The 13,863-nt window shown below is 40.9% G+C and overlaps 1 protein-coding gene and 1 non-coding gene across 2 annotated transcripts in view; one reads left to right on the top strand and one right to left on the bottom strand.

Moving 5' to 3' along the window:
* Positions 1–5,497: 5,497 nt before the first annotated feature.
* Positions 5,498–5,569, top strand: trnaq-uug (transfer RNA glutamine (anticodon UUG)). The gene has a single exon. It is a non-coding gene; the product is annotated as a tRNA-Gln (tRNA).
* Positions 5,570–6,550: 981 nt separating this feature from the next.
* Positions 6,551–13,863, bottom strand: part of LOC129105378 (tensin-2-like) — a 28,768-nt gene continuing 21,455 nt past the window's right edge. Inside the window, exons 14-27 of the mRNA XM_054616369.1 lie at positions 13,689–13,818; positions 12,939–13,004; positions 12,734–12,850; positions 11,236–12,639; positions 10,935–11,085; positions 9,974–10,839; positions 9,698–9,829; positions 8,864–8,956; positions 8,622–8,699; positions 8,360–8,437; positions 7,989–8,157; positions 7,755–7,823; positions 7,388–7,417; positions 6,551–7,215 (exon numbers count right to left, since the gene is read on the bottom strand). Of these exons, the coding sequence (XP_054472344.1) occupies positions 7,071–7,215; positions 7,388–7,417; positions 7,755–7,823; positions 7,989–8,157; positions 8,360–8,437; positions 8,622–8,699; positions 8,864–8,956; positions 9,698–9,829; positions 9,974–10,839; positions 10,935–11,085; positions 11,236–12,639; positions 12,734–12,850; positions 12,939–13,004; positions 13,689–13,818 (3,528 nt within the window). The 3' untranslated portion in view covers positions 6,551–7,070. The remainder of the gene's footprint in view (positions 7,216–7,387; positions 7,418–7,754; positions 7,824–7,988; positions 8,158–8,359; positions 8,438–8,621; positions 8,700–8,863; positions 8,957–9,697; positions 9,830–9,973; positions 10,840–10,934; positions 11,086–11,235; positions 12,640–12,733; positions 12,851–12,938; positions 13,005–13,688; positions 13,819–13,863) is intronic.

Consider the following 13,863-nt stretch of genomic DNA (forward strand, 5'->3'; position numbering starts at 1 on the left):
GGTGAAGGTCAGGGGTGTGTCTATAATGTAAACACAGTAAAGGCGACAGATAAGAAGGGGAGAGGAGAGAGGAGAAAGAGAGAGCAGGGCCTCATCCGGTTCCATATATCCTCTTCCAACTAATCGTTCTTTACTCTAGCCTGAAAACAAGGGATAGATCTGTGCATATGGTAAAGGTAATAAATATCTCGGCTTTGCAAATTATTGAAAATATCTTAAGGCAAAACAGAAGCTGCCTTTCAAGCAGCACATAATATTTCTAAGGTTTTACAAGTCCTAGCCATGTGTGTTTGTGATAAAATAATAGCTTTAACATAGATTTGGAAATAGTTTTTACAATGGTACTATATATATATCCCATTCAATGTTCAATCTGTTTGTGCTGTTTTGAAATTGTTTTTATTTTGGTCTATAAATTTGAAACGAAAAAGCAAATACTGGAAACAGTCCACACAAAGAAATGAGAAGCTCTTTAGCTGAGAAACGACTTGACCGATTTGATTACGATGCCTAACCCGAGGAAATAACAGCATTTCTATTCAGTGTTGTTTTCGCCTACCATCCAAAGCTGCACTTTATGGTTCTCTCTATAGATCCATATCTAGTGAACAAACTTAGTGATATTGTTTGATGTCAATTCAAACCCGATTTATTTTTTAGTTTAGAGGGTATTATTTAAATGTTGTTTTATCACTATTATCTACCCAAGATCTTCATTGTTTCCAGTGTTTTGGTACATTTTGTAAAAAGAAAAATAAATAAGATTAATAAAATCTCAAGTTAAGAGGTAAAAATTAAACTCCAAATTATGATTTACATTTTGACTACCTTGTCATTTGCAAAGGCCTTCATCATTTCAAGTGTTGATTGTAAAAATAAATGTTATTTACCATTATGTCAATACCAGTTACTAGCAATAACCAAAAATATGTAAACTGAAACTTTAGTTTATTGCACCTTCCCTTGTTACAATTTATAAAATGTACTAACACGCTACCCAGTCAACTCTGTTGTGTTTATCAAATGTGCATCAGGTATTTTTCACTTTCACAAGTCCTCCATTTATCCCCTGCATTGATTTCACAAAAGTCTACACCGTGCTATAGCTACAGTATGTTGTACACTGCTTTCTAAATCCACTGCTAGCACTGCCTTGCCTCCAAAGGGACAAACATTTTCATGAATTCCCTAAATATTATAATCCACTCCACATTTAACAGTTGTACATTTTGCACCCCTCTGTGCCAACCATGCAAGTGCAAAGTTCAATGTCAACAACTAAACTTAGTACAGTTTTGTATTCTATCTTACCCTCAGAATTAGCATATCCTGAGTCATCCAGCACCTTAAGACATGTGTCATAAGCTTGTTGACTGTTGATTCATGTACGGTAACTGGCAATAAAGTGTGTGGGTGTTAGGTGCATGCTCATGGATAGTTGATCCTTGTCCTGCGGCTTGGGCTGTTTCCAAGTCTGGCACCAGCACTGGATCAAGCTGTTCGGCTAACAGGGATTTATTTGGCTCCACAACACCCATGTCAGACGTGTATCCTCGCCCAGCCATTTTGTGTCCTCACATGCTCCGGCCCTTCACAGTAAGCTGGCTTGCTGTTTGGAAACCAGGAGAATGGAAATCAGAGATCAGAAACTCTTGACATACTAAAACTACAGGAATTCGTATTTGTAAACATCAGTTAAACACACATGCACATCCCAGCAGCAATGTTAATGCAGATTTAGAGGAGACGCAATTATTGTTGACTGTATAGAGTGGAACAATGGTCCATTGTGGTGCATTATCAGGTTGTTATTCCCACCACAATAAGATGAATTAAAACATTGAAGATTAAGGCAATCATTTTTGGAAGTGCCAAACTACTCAGAGTGAAACGGCACAGGACTGAAAACATATTGTTTGTCAGGGTACAAAACTAGCATGTTGCACAAACGCAAAATAGCACAAATCCTATTTTGCAAGCCTTTTAAGTCAGAGAAAAGCTGACATACTCATGCACACATGTGCATGCATATACAGTACAGCTTCATCAGGTACAGGCACATCAGATGTATCAGCGAGCTATTGCATCTCCAACATGAAAATAAATAAACAGATGAAAATGTGATCAAACGTCATGTTTCTAAAATCTCCATTTCTTACTAAGGACAAACCCAGAGACACAAAGAGAAGCCCAGCAGCAAGAGAATAAAACATGCATAGGACAACAGCACATGTTGCAGTGCAATACAACATGCATTCATGTTGTGCCCATGAGGCCGAGGATATCCTGCCTGATGACTACCACCCTGTTGTCTGTCATCATGGGATGCCTCGGGCTGCAGGTCAAACCCACATGGACTCACTTCCCACGGGCAATCTACAGTCTGCAGTTAGCATAGAGCAAATATATCAACTTTCATCGCCTTTGCAACACACTGCTCTGTCACATTTGGACATGAAGAGCATATAAGTGAGAATGCTTTTGATAACAGCACGGCTGTCAATATAATTATCTTTATCCTCAGGGACTACGTCTGACGGCCAACATGAGCAACTGAATCCTTGCCCTGTTGAAAGGCAGATGAAGATTGGCACTTCCTCCAATCATTATCAGCACTGCGGACACCCAAGACTGCGTGCTAAGTTTATGCGATTACTCTGTGATCACGCTTAACTGTGAGGCATATCACAGCCCTGCTTTAATCATTTTAAGAATGAAACAACAACCATCAGCATAGGAGTAAAAAAATCAGATTATTTCTGGCTTTCAGCAATAGCCTGATTTCTGAAATATCATCTACTATTATTTATTTGTAAAATTAAGAGCCATGTGCAAAGTATGGAATAACATGAAATTATTTTATTTCTTATAAAAGCGCCTCGTAACTTTGTCAAATATTGTATCTGACAGTGACAAGCAAATGATTGGTGAGACCCTCAAATATGGTGCCAGGACAACAAAGTAAAGGAGGTAATTGTGGCCTTCAGGAAGCAGGAGGAAACCCCTACATTCTCATCAATATGCCCTTAATCGATACAGTCAGCAGTTTCAAGTTCCTCTCGATCAGCAGCAACACTGCGTGATGTTGACATGTTAATTCAGCTTGGCTCCGTTGATCCTCACTACCTATAGATGTGCGACATTGAGAGCATCTGTAGCTGCATCACTGTGTGGTGTCCAAGCTGCACCACCCTGGACTGTAAAGCTTTAAAGCAGGTGATGTAAGCAGCATATTTTCTCACAGGCAATAAACGACCAACCCTCCAGGACATTAACCACCGGAGACGCTTGAAGGAGGCCCACAGAATCATCCAAGAACACACTCATCCTCAGCCACAAACTATGCAGTCCTTTACCTTTTGGGAAACATTACCAGATTTATTTTCAAAGCCAACAGGATAAGGACAGTTTTGTCTACAATGCCATCAGACTGTTGATTTATAACCAAATATCATTGTAATGTTTTGTACCATTTGTAATGTATCTCTCTTTTTTAAATTGTTTTTACTGTTTTTGATTATTCGGTAGTTAGTGATACAGATTTGTGCCGTCTTCCGCTTTCCAGTTCTGTTCTTTAGTAAAGAGTTTTTTTTTATTAAATTATATACCGGTATACATATTTTTTTATTGTATTGCTGTAGCCAGTTTGTATATGTAATATTCAATTGGATTAATTAAATGTAATCTGCAACAGTTAAATGTAGTTAGTTTATTAGCATCTGAATTGTTGCGGAGTAAAACCATTAAGATACCTGAAAACTGTGCTAAAATAAACTAATGCACTGTGGGCTACTTCATTTTATCCCTTGATGCAAGGCTTACTAGTATACAATAATCAGTGGTGTCAATAAAATAATCAGTGACGTATGGCAGTGTATCATTACATGCGTTTCTTTTGAAGACATAAATTATAAAACAATATAAATTGTTAATGAAAAGCAGAAGGTATGAGAGTAGCCCTATAGTTCTAACAATGATAAAAGTGAACGATACATATACGTACAGAAGTTGTTTTAATGTGTGACTTGTGGTTTTTAGTCAAATAAACAGATATCTCTTCTTGTCTTCAAAGTTTTGTATTGCAACAAATATTGAGCATTGTTGGAATTCCTTTTTTCTTTTTCAAATATTGACTTAAGGGACCAAAGGTTATTTTTCTTTTTAATTATTCCTCAGAAGAGAAGGTGGGAGCAGTTCCCGGATTCCTACAGTTCTAAGACTTCATAAAGCACAAAAATAACAGGACTTATTGAAAACAGGTATTGCAGTTGCTACATGATCCAGCTGTTATTTAGTGGTGCAGTGAGACTGGCTGTGATCTTTAATTCAGAAACAGAAAAATCTGAAACCCCGTACCATTTTCCTCCAGAGGCTCGCCGGGAGCTGCAAAATGGAGAACTGACTACACTAGAGGATTAGGCCTACGTGGTCTGTTAAAGTCCCTCTAGTTCCCTCTTTTGGGAGAATGAGGGACAACATGGCCACTGACCACCCGTTACTCTGCTGTACTATCACACATGGGTCCCTGGGCTATAACAACAAAGTGCAAAATCATAGTGATGCATTTTTTCAAAATGCACTGAGGAGGTCAGACATGTATGCCACACTGCCTGCACATGAAACCCTGGTTGAGCTAGTTACAAGCAATCAGCCCAGAGTAAAGCCTGTTTTGTTCCTCAGCAATACAAGAAAGATAAAAAAAAAAAGCACTACTTTGACACGCCTATTTAATAGTCACCATTTTTTGTGTATAGTTGCAAACGAACAAACCCAGATACAATCTTTTACCCATGACCACTGAGCAGCTCCACTGGAGTAGTGATGGCTACTTTAAAGCTGCTGACTTTCATGTCAGCTACTTTACTCATTTTATGAGACTCTTTTTTCCCAAAGGCAATTACGTTTCCTTCCTAATGTGTATCCAATCAGCGAAGCATGCTTACAGTTGAATGAGCTTCCAAGAAAACCTGTAACAAAACTTATGTAAAAATATATAAACTCAAACAAAAAATATATTTGACACCTTTAAGCAGTTATACAATCTAAACCTTTTATTTTGAAAGCAGAGCTTTTATTTTGGGAAGGAGACGTCGGTAGAGGACTAGCCAGCTAGCAGCTTGCAAACATTGAAATTATTGATGTGACCTTTAAATCTTCATTTTCCTCAGGGCTCGGTTAGACCAGACGTTGTCGACTATCAGGACTTGTAGATGGATGCGTATGTTTATAATAAGCTACCTCTGATTTCTCTCTGTCTCTCCCCACACACAGCTTTGCTAGCATATCAGAGTTAGCTAACGTTAGGTTAGCTGTCATTAGCTAACTAGAAACGCAGAAAAACACGTGGTAGCTGTCACTCTGATTATCAGTTTACCCGTTCAACCTCATCCGTTTGATGAGACATAAAACTGGAGAATTTTTAAGGCATTGACATCAACAACATACATCAGACATGTAGACCTTCAAGTACAGTTCTGTGGCTCTGTACGACATCTTCGGTCCCATGGTGTAATGGTTAGCACTCTGGACTTTGAATCCAGCGATCCGAGTTCAAATCTCGGTGGGACCTCGTCCTTTTAACTCATTACTGTAAAAAAGTAATTAATGTTCCACATGTACTGTTATGTTTCAAGGTGATAGGTGAGAATAAGAAGAAAATATTGCGAGGTTTTGTTCAGTTGTAATTCATTAACCTCCTCTAAGCCAGTCACAAAAAACAGTAACAACATATATATTTTCCAAAAGAGTCAAATATCTTTACATGTATTTGAAATATCCTTTAAATGATGAAGCATACACTTGCATTTAATTCGATTTTATTACTTAAATTTCCTGTCAAATATTACATACATCATTCTTCTCAGAGGCATAAAATATATTACTTTTTTTACATAGAAAATCATTATGAAAAATAATAATTGCGCTGAAGTCATCCAAATATTGTATCAGCTTATAGAAAACACACAAATACCAACAACAAACATTAATTGATAAAAAAAAATCGACCTTTAAGAATATCTTCACACAGTCTTTGGCTTAAAATTAAACTTCATGCCATGGACATTGGTTAGTTAAATAAGGACATAAACAGGACCTAGGCTTATATGTGATATGGAGAGACATTTCTGGTTCTAGATCCTTATGTAATCATCAAAAAATCCTTTGTGTTCATGACATTTTCAACTTCAGAAAATAAGGCTGGGTGTCATTTGTCGGCTTTTTATTATTTGTAACTGTAGTAATGTTGTAAATATTCAGGTCCTGTCTATAAAATATTTATGTACTAACTACATAATATTTTGTTCGGTCATCTTTCTGCCCGGGGTTTATATTGTATGCAGCCTAAGCATAATGTGCTACTATATCTGTGGTTATATAGTTAAATAGTATAGTTGCATAGTGAACTAAATGTTGATGATATTAAAATATGTATATAACCACTGAGTTAAAATGTACCCAAAGACCCTTTCTCATCAGATAATGAAAATACACAATCTCTTATATTAAATCTATTTATTCACTCTTTGTCACATTTTATAAGGACCAAATTTGCATTTATGCTGTTTAAAACCATAGAACATGACATGTTGAAGACTTCTTAACCATTTCCTTTAGTTTTAAATATTGATTTAGAGAAACTTTAATACAAATAACAGTGTGGTACATGGATTGTCACTTTCGCAGCTTGGGAAGTTTGTTGTACGTTATGTGAACTGTTTGAAACAGAATTACAAATAAAATAGCAACAACTTAATCAACAGCAAAAAAACTAAACAACCACCCAAAACCACAACTCTTATTTAAATCTTATTTGGCAAAGGTTATCAAAGTAAGTCTTTGGCTTATCAAACTATTCCTCTTTGACTGTTGGCTCTGTAAACTGACGTATAAACAATAATTTGCTCTACAGAGCCTTAATCTGTCAGAACTGGATTCTGTTATCAGCCATACAGCCGAGCACCTGTATATATGCAAGAACAAATGTAGTCACACACACCTCTTTAAAAAATCCTGCTAAAATCTCCCCTAGACCCACAATAATCCAGAGTTTGCACATTCTCCCGCACTTCTTATCTGCGTAGCTGTGGTCCCAGCATGACTTTGTTGATAAAGTTGACTATGGCCACAGCTGGCTGCTCGGGGTCCATTTCTGCAAACAGGTGACACACGTTCTCTGTAGTGCTCCCAGTCCGCCTCGCCACAAAGCCAAACATCCTGCCGCAAAAAGGAGAAGTAAGAGGTAATACAATATGAAAGAAACCCCATTTTTGTGTCAACAGGTCAGAGTAGTAAGTCTGATTGTGATTAACCGCCAAGCAAACTAGCACATCATTCCAGATGGTAATATCACCCGCCAAGAAAAACACACAGTGAAGCAAGCACTTACTTGCTTGACGTGCTATCAGAATTAGTCCACCTGAAGCACGGGCACACGAATAAAGACACAGAGACAACATTTAGTAAAAACATGAATAACAAAGACATAGCGGCTGTTTTATAAAGACTAGACAGAGACTAGCATTCTACATTCACCTCTCAAGAGTAAACAAGCAGACAAATCACAGAGAACTTATATCTATCATATAAGCCAATACAGGAAGAACTTGTGAAGCAGCAGCAGCAAGCACACAGATGTTACTGCCCTTACTAAAGAAAAATCAGCAGCAACATGTACAAGCATATGTATATAGTTTTTTTAAATAAATCATACAGTTAATGTCTGGGTTTTTTTCTGATATGTCTCAGTGACCCACCTCTGGTCTTGTGGGTTGAGACTGCTGAATGTCACACTGCTGATTGGGTAGTGTCTCCTGAAAAATAGCCTGTGGACACACAAACAATATGATGACTTGTTTGTCTTTGGCATTAGCTTTAAGTATTTTATTTGGAAAGTTTTCTAACTAACTATGGTGTACATACGGTGTCAGACCATTTTTTATCCTCACTCAAATGAAAATGCCACAATGTTGCTAAGAAGTAGGATTTACCTTCTTTTGCTATCGGTTAGAGTAATGCCCTGAGAAGACACTTTGAAGTGGACCACCGTTGCCACTGGACGTGGATTCTGGGCCAAGGTACATTTGGTTGCCTTTGAGATCGCCTCGGGGCCCGTTAATGACTCGGTTTCCAGGGAGTTAAGGTAGAGCACGTTGCAAGCTTGTTTATGAGAGGGATGAGAAAATATGGATCATCATAAACATGGGTATTCCTATAGCTTGGTGCTATGAAAACATGAGGCTTGAGCAGTCCCTGCTGGTCACAATTAAGAACTGCATCTAGTGCACTGCATGTGCTAGGTCCTCTATGGAAGTTCATATGGCAGCAAAATCACCAAAAACAAAATAAGCCTATAAACTACCTGCTCCTTGTTTGAGGAGGTCAGCCGCCGTGCTGGTGTTTGTTGCACTCTGCATCTCCTGAAGCTCCCCAACCAGATCTGAAACATTATTGTCTTCAGTTACATAACAACACTGTATAAATTATTGAGGATCCAGTCTGTAGCTGTTTAATGGCCTCCTATTCGTTGAAGTGTTTGATTGTTCTCTCATAATAAATATCTCTTATTTGAAAAGACGGATATTTCATTTTTTCTTTTCAAAATGTAATGAAACTGATTTTACCTTTTTCTGGGATGCGAAGGGCACATGGCAGAGATATGGGAGTAATTGAATGCTGGTACACCAGGGCAGATAAACTTCCTGAGACAAAGACAGAAAGACAAAATAAGTAAAACAGATAAGGATTCTGATAGATAAGAATGTCTTCCTATAGGTTAACAGGTTAAAACGATCAGGTTCTGTGAGTCATCCATAACTTTATATGTGAAATGTATTGCGACAGTTGTGCCTCCCAAATAACTCACCAAAGTAAGACTCATTCTGACAGCCCTTAATCTTCACTCCCCGTGGGCCAGTCTCAATGAGGAAGTGTCTCACCAGCTGTTCCAGAGGATCTCCTGAGAGAGAGGAGAGGAGGTTGAGAAGTGAGGATGGAAACTAAGGCAGACTGGCTTGCTGCAGAGCCTTTTCTTATAGCATGCATGAACGAAAAAGATACAGAAAATGTAAAAGTCTGATGCCTATAGACTTATAGACCATAATATATAAAAAAGATACATACACAGGAATACTAATTAGGAGCAGTAATACAACATTATTATTAATTTTGGTACCTGTGCCTTGAATATAATAACCCCATAAACATGCTTACAAACACATCATTTGAACTTAACTTTGAAATGTTTATGGATTTGTTTTATTCTTTATAAGTGAATAAATGCACATTAAAAAAGGTAAAGGATATCACTCCTTGATTGGATCATAAACTCCTTAATTTGTACGTCAGTAGACTGGATGTTTTCTGTGATTTTGTACACTTATTTGCTAGCAAATATCTTCCTTGCAAACCCATCATCAGTCATTTTGAATGTTAAAACAGGCTAAATAACTGGATCAAAATCATGTATTTAATCAACCATTGAGGATCATAATACTGGCATTTAATGTCTCTGCTTAGTTTGTTGTTGGGAGCATGATGTGACTTGACTGATGCAAATAAAAACACCTAATTTAGGCCTTTTTCACAGCAGCTTTATAGTCATAGTAGGAAAAGCACAGATGTAGCTAATAAAATGTCAAGTTTGAGACTTGGCAATGTGACCGTGAGCCAACATGCACAACAGCAGGATCGTGGTTACCTTTGCTGCCAGTGATGTTGGCATTAGGAGGAGGTGTGGCCACCTTGAGGGCCAGACCGTAGGCCCCCTGGAAGGAGTTACTGTCTCTGATGAGGAAGGTTCCTGGTCCCTTGTCCTTCAAAACAGCTATGGCTATGGTAGAGCAGACGCATTAGAGTGCTGAAGTGTAAAGTCAGAGATGCAACAATGGCAACATATTGGTTACAAGATGTCTAAGGTCACCCTGCTAATGGTAATGATGAATACAAAACATTTCATATCCCTCCTCATCCTCACCTTGGTCTCTGGAGATGCCTGGTCTGTACCAGTACTTTGAGCTGTCCTGGACAAACTTAGCATTGACCCTGATGTCCGTCTCCTCCCTACAGCTTTGGTTTGAAGACCCCCGTCTCTGCTCTCCCGCAGAGGGGGAGAAAGTAACGTGGTGCGTGGGGGAAGGTGCTGAGGAGGCCCGGAGAAGAGAGTTGTGTCCGTTAAGGTATCCTGGTGTGGACGAAAGACGTTTCTTCTCTGGTAGCGGTGGCTGGACGGCGGGGATGGTGACCGCAGTGTATCCAGTGTATGGCACATGAGGGACATTTAGTAATGGGTAGTAATAGGACGCTAAGGGGAAGGTCGGTGTTTGATATCCGTCGGGCACAGGTGATGGTGGCTTTGTGTCCGTTGAGCTGTCTCTTTCTGGAGTCAATCTTTGTCCTGCAGCGTCTGTGGCTGATGTGGAGCACTGGGGAGAAGACTGAATGTCTGGGGAGCCAATAGGAGAATTTGGGGAAGTGGTGGAAGGGCTAGAGCTGAGGCTAGCAGAGGGGTTCATGGATGCACCTCTGCTGCAGTCAGATGGGGTATAGCTAGGAAGGGCAGAGCCATTCAGTTGCACCTGGACCGGGTTGATGATGACAGTGGCATAGCTTGAAGACTTTGATTGGTTTGATCCCTCTGCACCTCCTGTGATCTTGGCTGCTCCAAGCTTACCATCAAGGCTCAAACTCTGCTCACTTGATGGTTGTACGGAGTTTATGGATATGTTGGAGCTTTGGGTTTCTGTTTCTCTTGGTACAGGTGTGATGGCTGTGTCGCTATTTGTGCTGGACTCCAGATGTCTAGAGGGTTCTTGGTTTCGAGGAGGGCTTTCAGCAGTTACACTAAGGAAAAAGTATGGGAAAAAAACAAGATAATTATCTACAAATTTGTATTAATGTTATTTTAGAGCATGTCAAAAAGAAAATGTTTCACCGACCTGTCTTCTGTGTGTGTGGGGCTGCTGCTACCAATGATTGTGTAGTCATGATCAGAGTCCAGTCCAGGTGTGCTTGACTGTCCATTGGAGTCCGATTTACCTTCAGAACCCTGGGATATGTCATCCTCTGCATCAGCCTTAGCTTGTTCCCCTTTGAGAAGTGAGATAAAAACAAGATGAAATGAAAGGATAACAAAGACATTAGAAAAATATGAAGTAACAAACATGTTCTAATAACATTATTTCAGTGTAATAGAAAAAAAAAGAAATCCCCACTGTATCCATCCATCTACTCAGTCACCTCTTTGATGCTCAGAGTGCTGCTGGTCTCCAGATCCAGATGGAGTCTCGGGCAGCCTGCCTCTCACAGGAGAGGGGCTACTAGCCGGCAGAGGCGAGGCTGATCCAGAGTGGTACCCTGAGACGTAACCCCGGCTCTCATGGCTCTCTGCTGGGGATGACTGATAAGGAGAGCAGGGACAGGAGTGATGGGGCTGTGGAGGGGTGTGGTACCCACTGCTGGCTCCATCCCGCACATCCATCAAAGACTGGGGGCCAGGGTAGCCCTGATGAGGTCCGATGGCATATCTAGGCTCCGGGTTTGGACTCTGATCCAAAGTGGAGTGGCAGACGCGAAATGCCGGCACGGCTGGTTTGCACTGCCAGAACTCTGCCTCTCTTGCCACCTCCCATGGATTTTCACTTTCCCATAGCGGAGGCGCTTCTCTTGTTCGTTGTACCCCGGCCCCTTGGGACCAGTGTGGGTTTTCTGATTGGTCGAGGCGCAATGGGTGGAATGCTCGAGCTGAGGCTGATTGGTGCTCTCGCCTGCTGGAGCAGTCTCGACAGGGGCAGCCAGAAGACGTTGTTGGAGAGCTGAAGAACATTTCCCTGTAAGGGCTAGAGGGCAGTGATTGATGGGAGAGATGAGAGGCTGGAGTGTGGCTGGAATAATGGAGGAGGTGACACTCCTCCCCAGTGCAGAGTCTGTTTAAGGCAGGGAGGGTGTGGCTGTGTGGATGGGTGTGATCAGGGGTGGAATAAGGGTAGCAGGGCCTGAGGAGACAGGGCAGGGGCGGGGGTGGACGTTCCCATGGTAACTCTTGTATAGGATGGACGCTGTGTCGATGGCAGAGTTCCATATGAGTTGAATGAGGAGGCGGGGACACAGATTTGGATGGCAAAGCCGGCAGAGTTTGGCTTTTTGGATTCTTTTTGGTGATGTTGCAACGGCCGAGACAATGACCGTCAGTAAGGCAGGGCTCTCGTTCCCTCTCCCATCCAACATCGCCACACTTTGCACCCGCTCGACCACAACACGAGTGTTCTCGCCTCAGGCCTCCAGGACTTGGCGGGTCTCCGTCGTCTAAAATGGCTGTCTCTCTGTCTTTCTCTTTGCCTCGTCTTTTCTCCTTTGCTCCATCTTCCCCGTCTCCTCTCTTTGATGGACAGTCGGCGTTTTCTCTTTCTGGGCGGGTTTTGGATGCAGAGGCGTCTTCCAGGTGATCAGAGGGGACTGAGGAGTGGCTCGAGTCGGAGGTATAGGTGAGAGACTGGGGCCGGTTGGGAGTTTGAGGCTTGACTGTTGGGCTGCTAGTGAGACACCCGTTGGGTGATGCTGCTGAGGCAGTCGAGCCCGGCCCACGGCGCTTCCTCACCTGGGCATACAGGCTGCCGTCCAGAGGGCCCCTCGTATGAGAGATATCTGGTAGAAAGAAGGGAATGTGATGTGAAGTCTGATAAGTTTACCACAAAGCTTACCCTCAACACCTTTGTGTGGGTGTGTGCATGTTTCTTACTTTCAATGCTGTCTTGGTGGTGCAGGTTGAAGTTCTCATAAGAATCCCATCTGACAACAGGGTTTGAGATGTTGTAGTCCACTTTGATGGAGGCATCATTCTTGCGGTATTCTCGACCTTGGAAAAGCAGACATTTTACCATGAAGCATATGAACATGTAAAAAGAGAGCGAAGCAATGACAGAGAGATAGTTGATAATATTCACCTTTCATTTTTTCCGGCCCATTGGAGAAGATAAACTCGACTGTAGCGTCTGGAGGAAACCTGTCATCTACAGAAAGATGAGCATAAAGGCAGAGACTAAAATATCCAGGACGTAGCTACAGAGATAAAAACATTCACAATAAAGTGAAGTGCTCTTGATATGTGAAGTGGAAACACCAAAGTTAATAAATAAAGATCAACAGAGAATTACACTTCAAATAATTGTATCTGGAATGAGTTTTCTTTTTTACTTTCATGCACGAGTAAAGCTAATATTATTTAGAAATTGTATGCGTGCGACAGAATGAGCAACTGTCATGAGACTGCTGCTTATTGAGCCATGTACAAGCATTTCTGTTTCATCAAAACTGACACTGTCATTTCATATTTGTCTCAGAGTACACACCAAAACCACAATGGACTGAAAGATAAGTGGGTCTTGAATTATACAGCCGTGTAAACCATTTCAAGGAAGCAATATAAATATATAAAAGGAAGTTTCCATTTGTTCATGTTTAAAATATATTCAAATTTTAGTGCAGTAAAGCACCAGTGTAGTCCAAACAACCTCTCAGCAGTGATGTAGAACTATAGTTTTCTTCATTCACATGTAGCATAAATTTCAACCTTTCACTTTACTCTCTCTCTCTCTCTGAACTCTCTTACTCTGTAATGCATTATGCAAAAACTGAAACTGCCTACTTTCTATTCCATGCATTTCATAAGAAACTATTGAGCTTCTGTTTTATACCTGTGCAGGCCAGGTCCAGTTCAGTCTTGCCAAACCACAGCTGGGCTCCGTGGACAGTGCAAGTATGGAACTGTACTCTGAACACCACCTCCCTCTCTGCTGCTCGACTCCGCCGATGGTAGCACTTTACCTGCAGAAAGGGATTTAGGTAAGAAAGCCAAGTACAAATATGGAG

This window comes from Anoplopoma fimbria, chromosome 17, assembly GCF_027596085.1.
Source record: "Anoplopoma fimbria isolate UVic2021 breed Golden Eagle Sablefish chromosome 17, Afim_UVic_2022, whole genome shotgun sequence".
NCBI lineage: Eukaryota > Metazoa > Chordata > Actinopteri > Perciformes > Anoplopomatidae > Anoplopoma > Anoplopoma fimbria.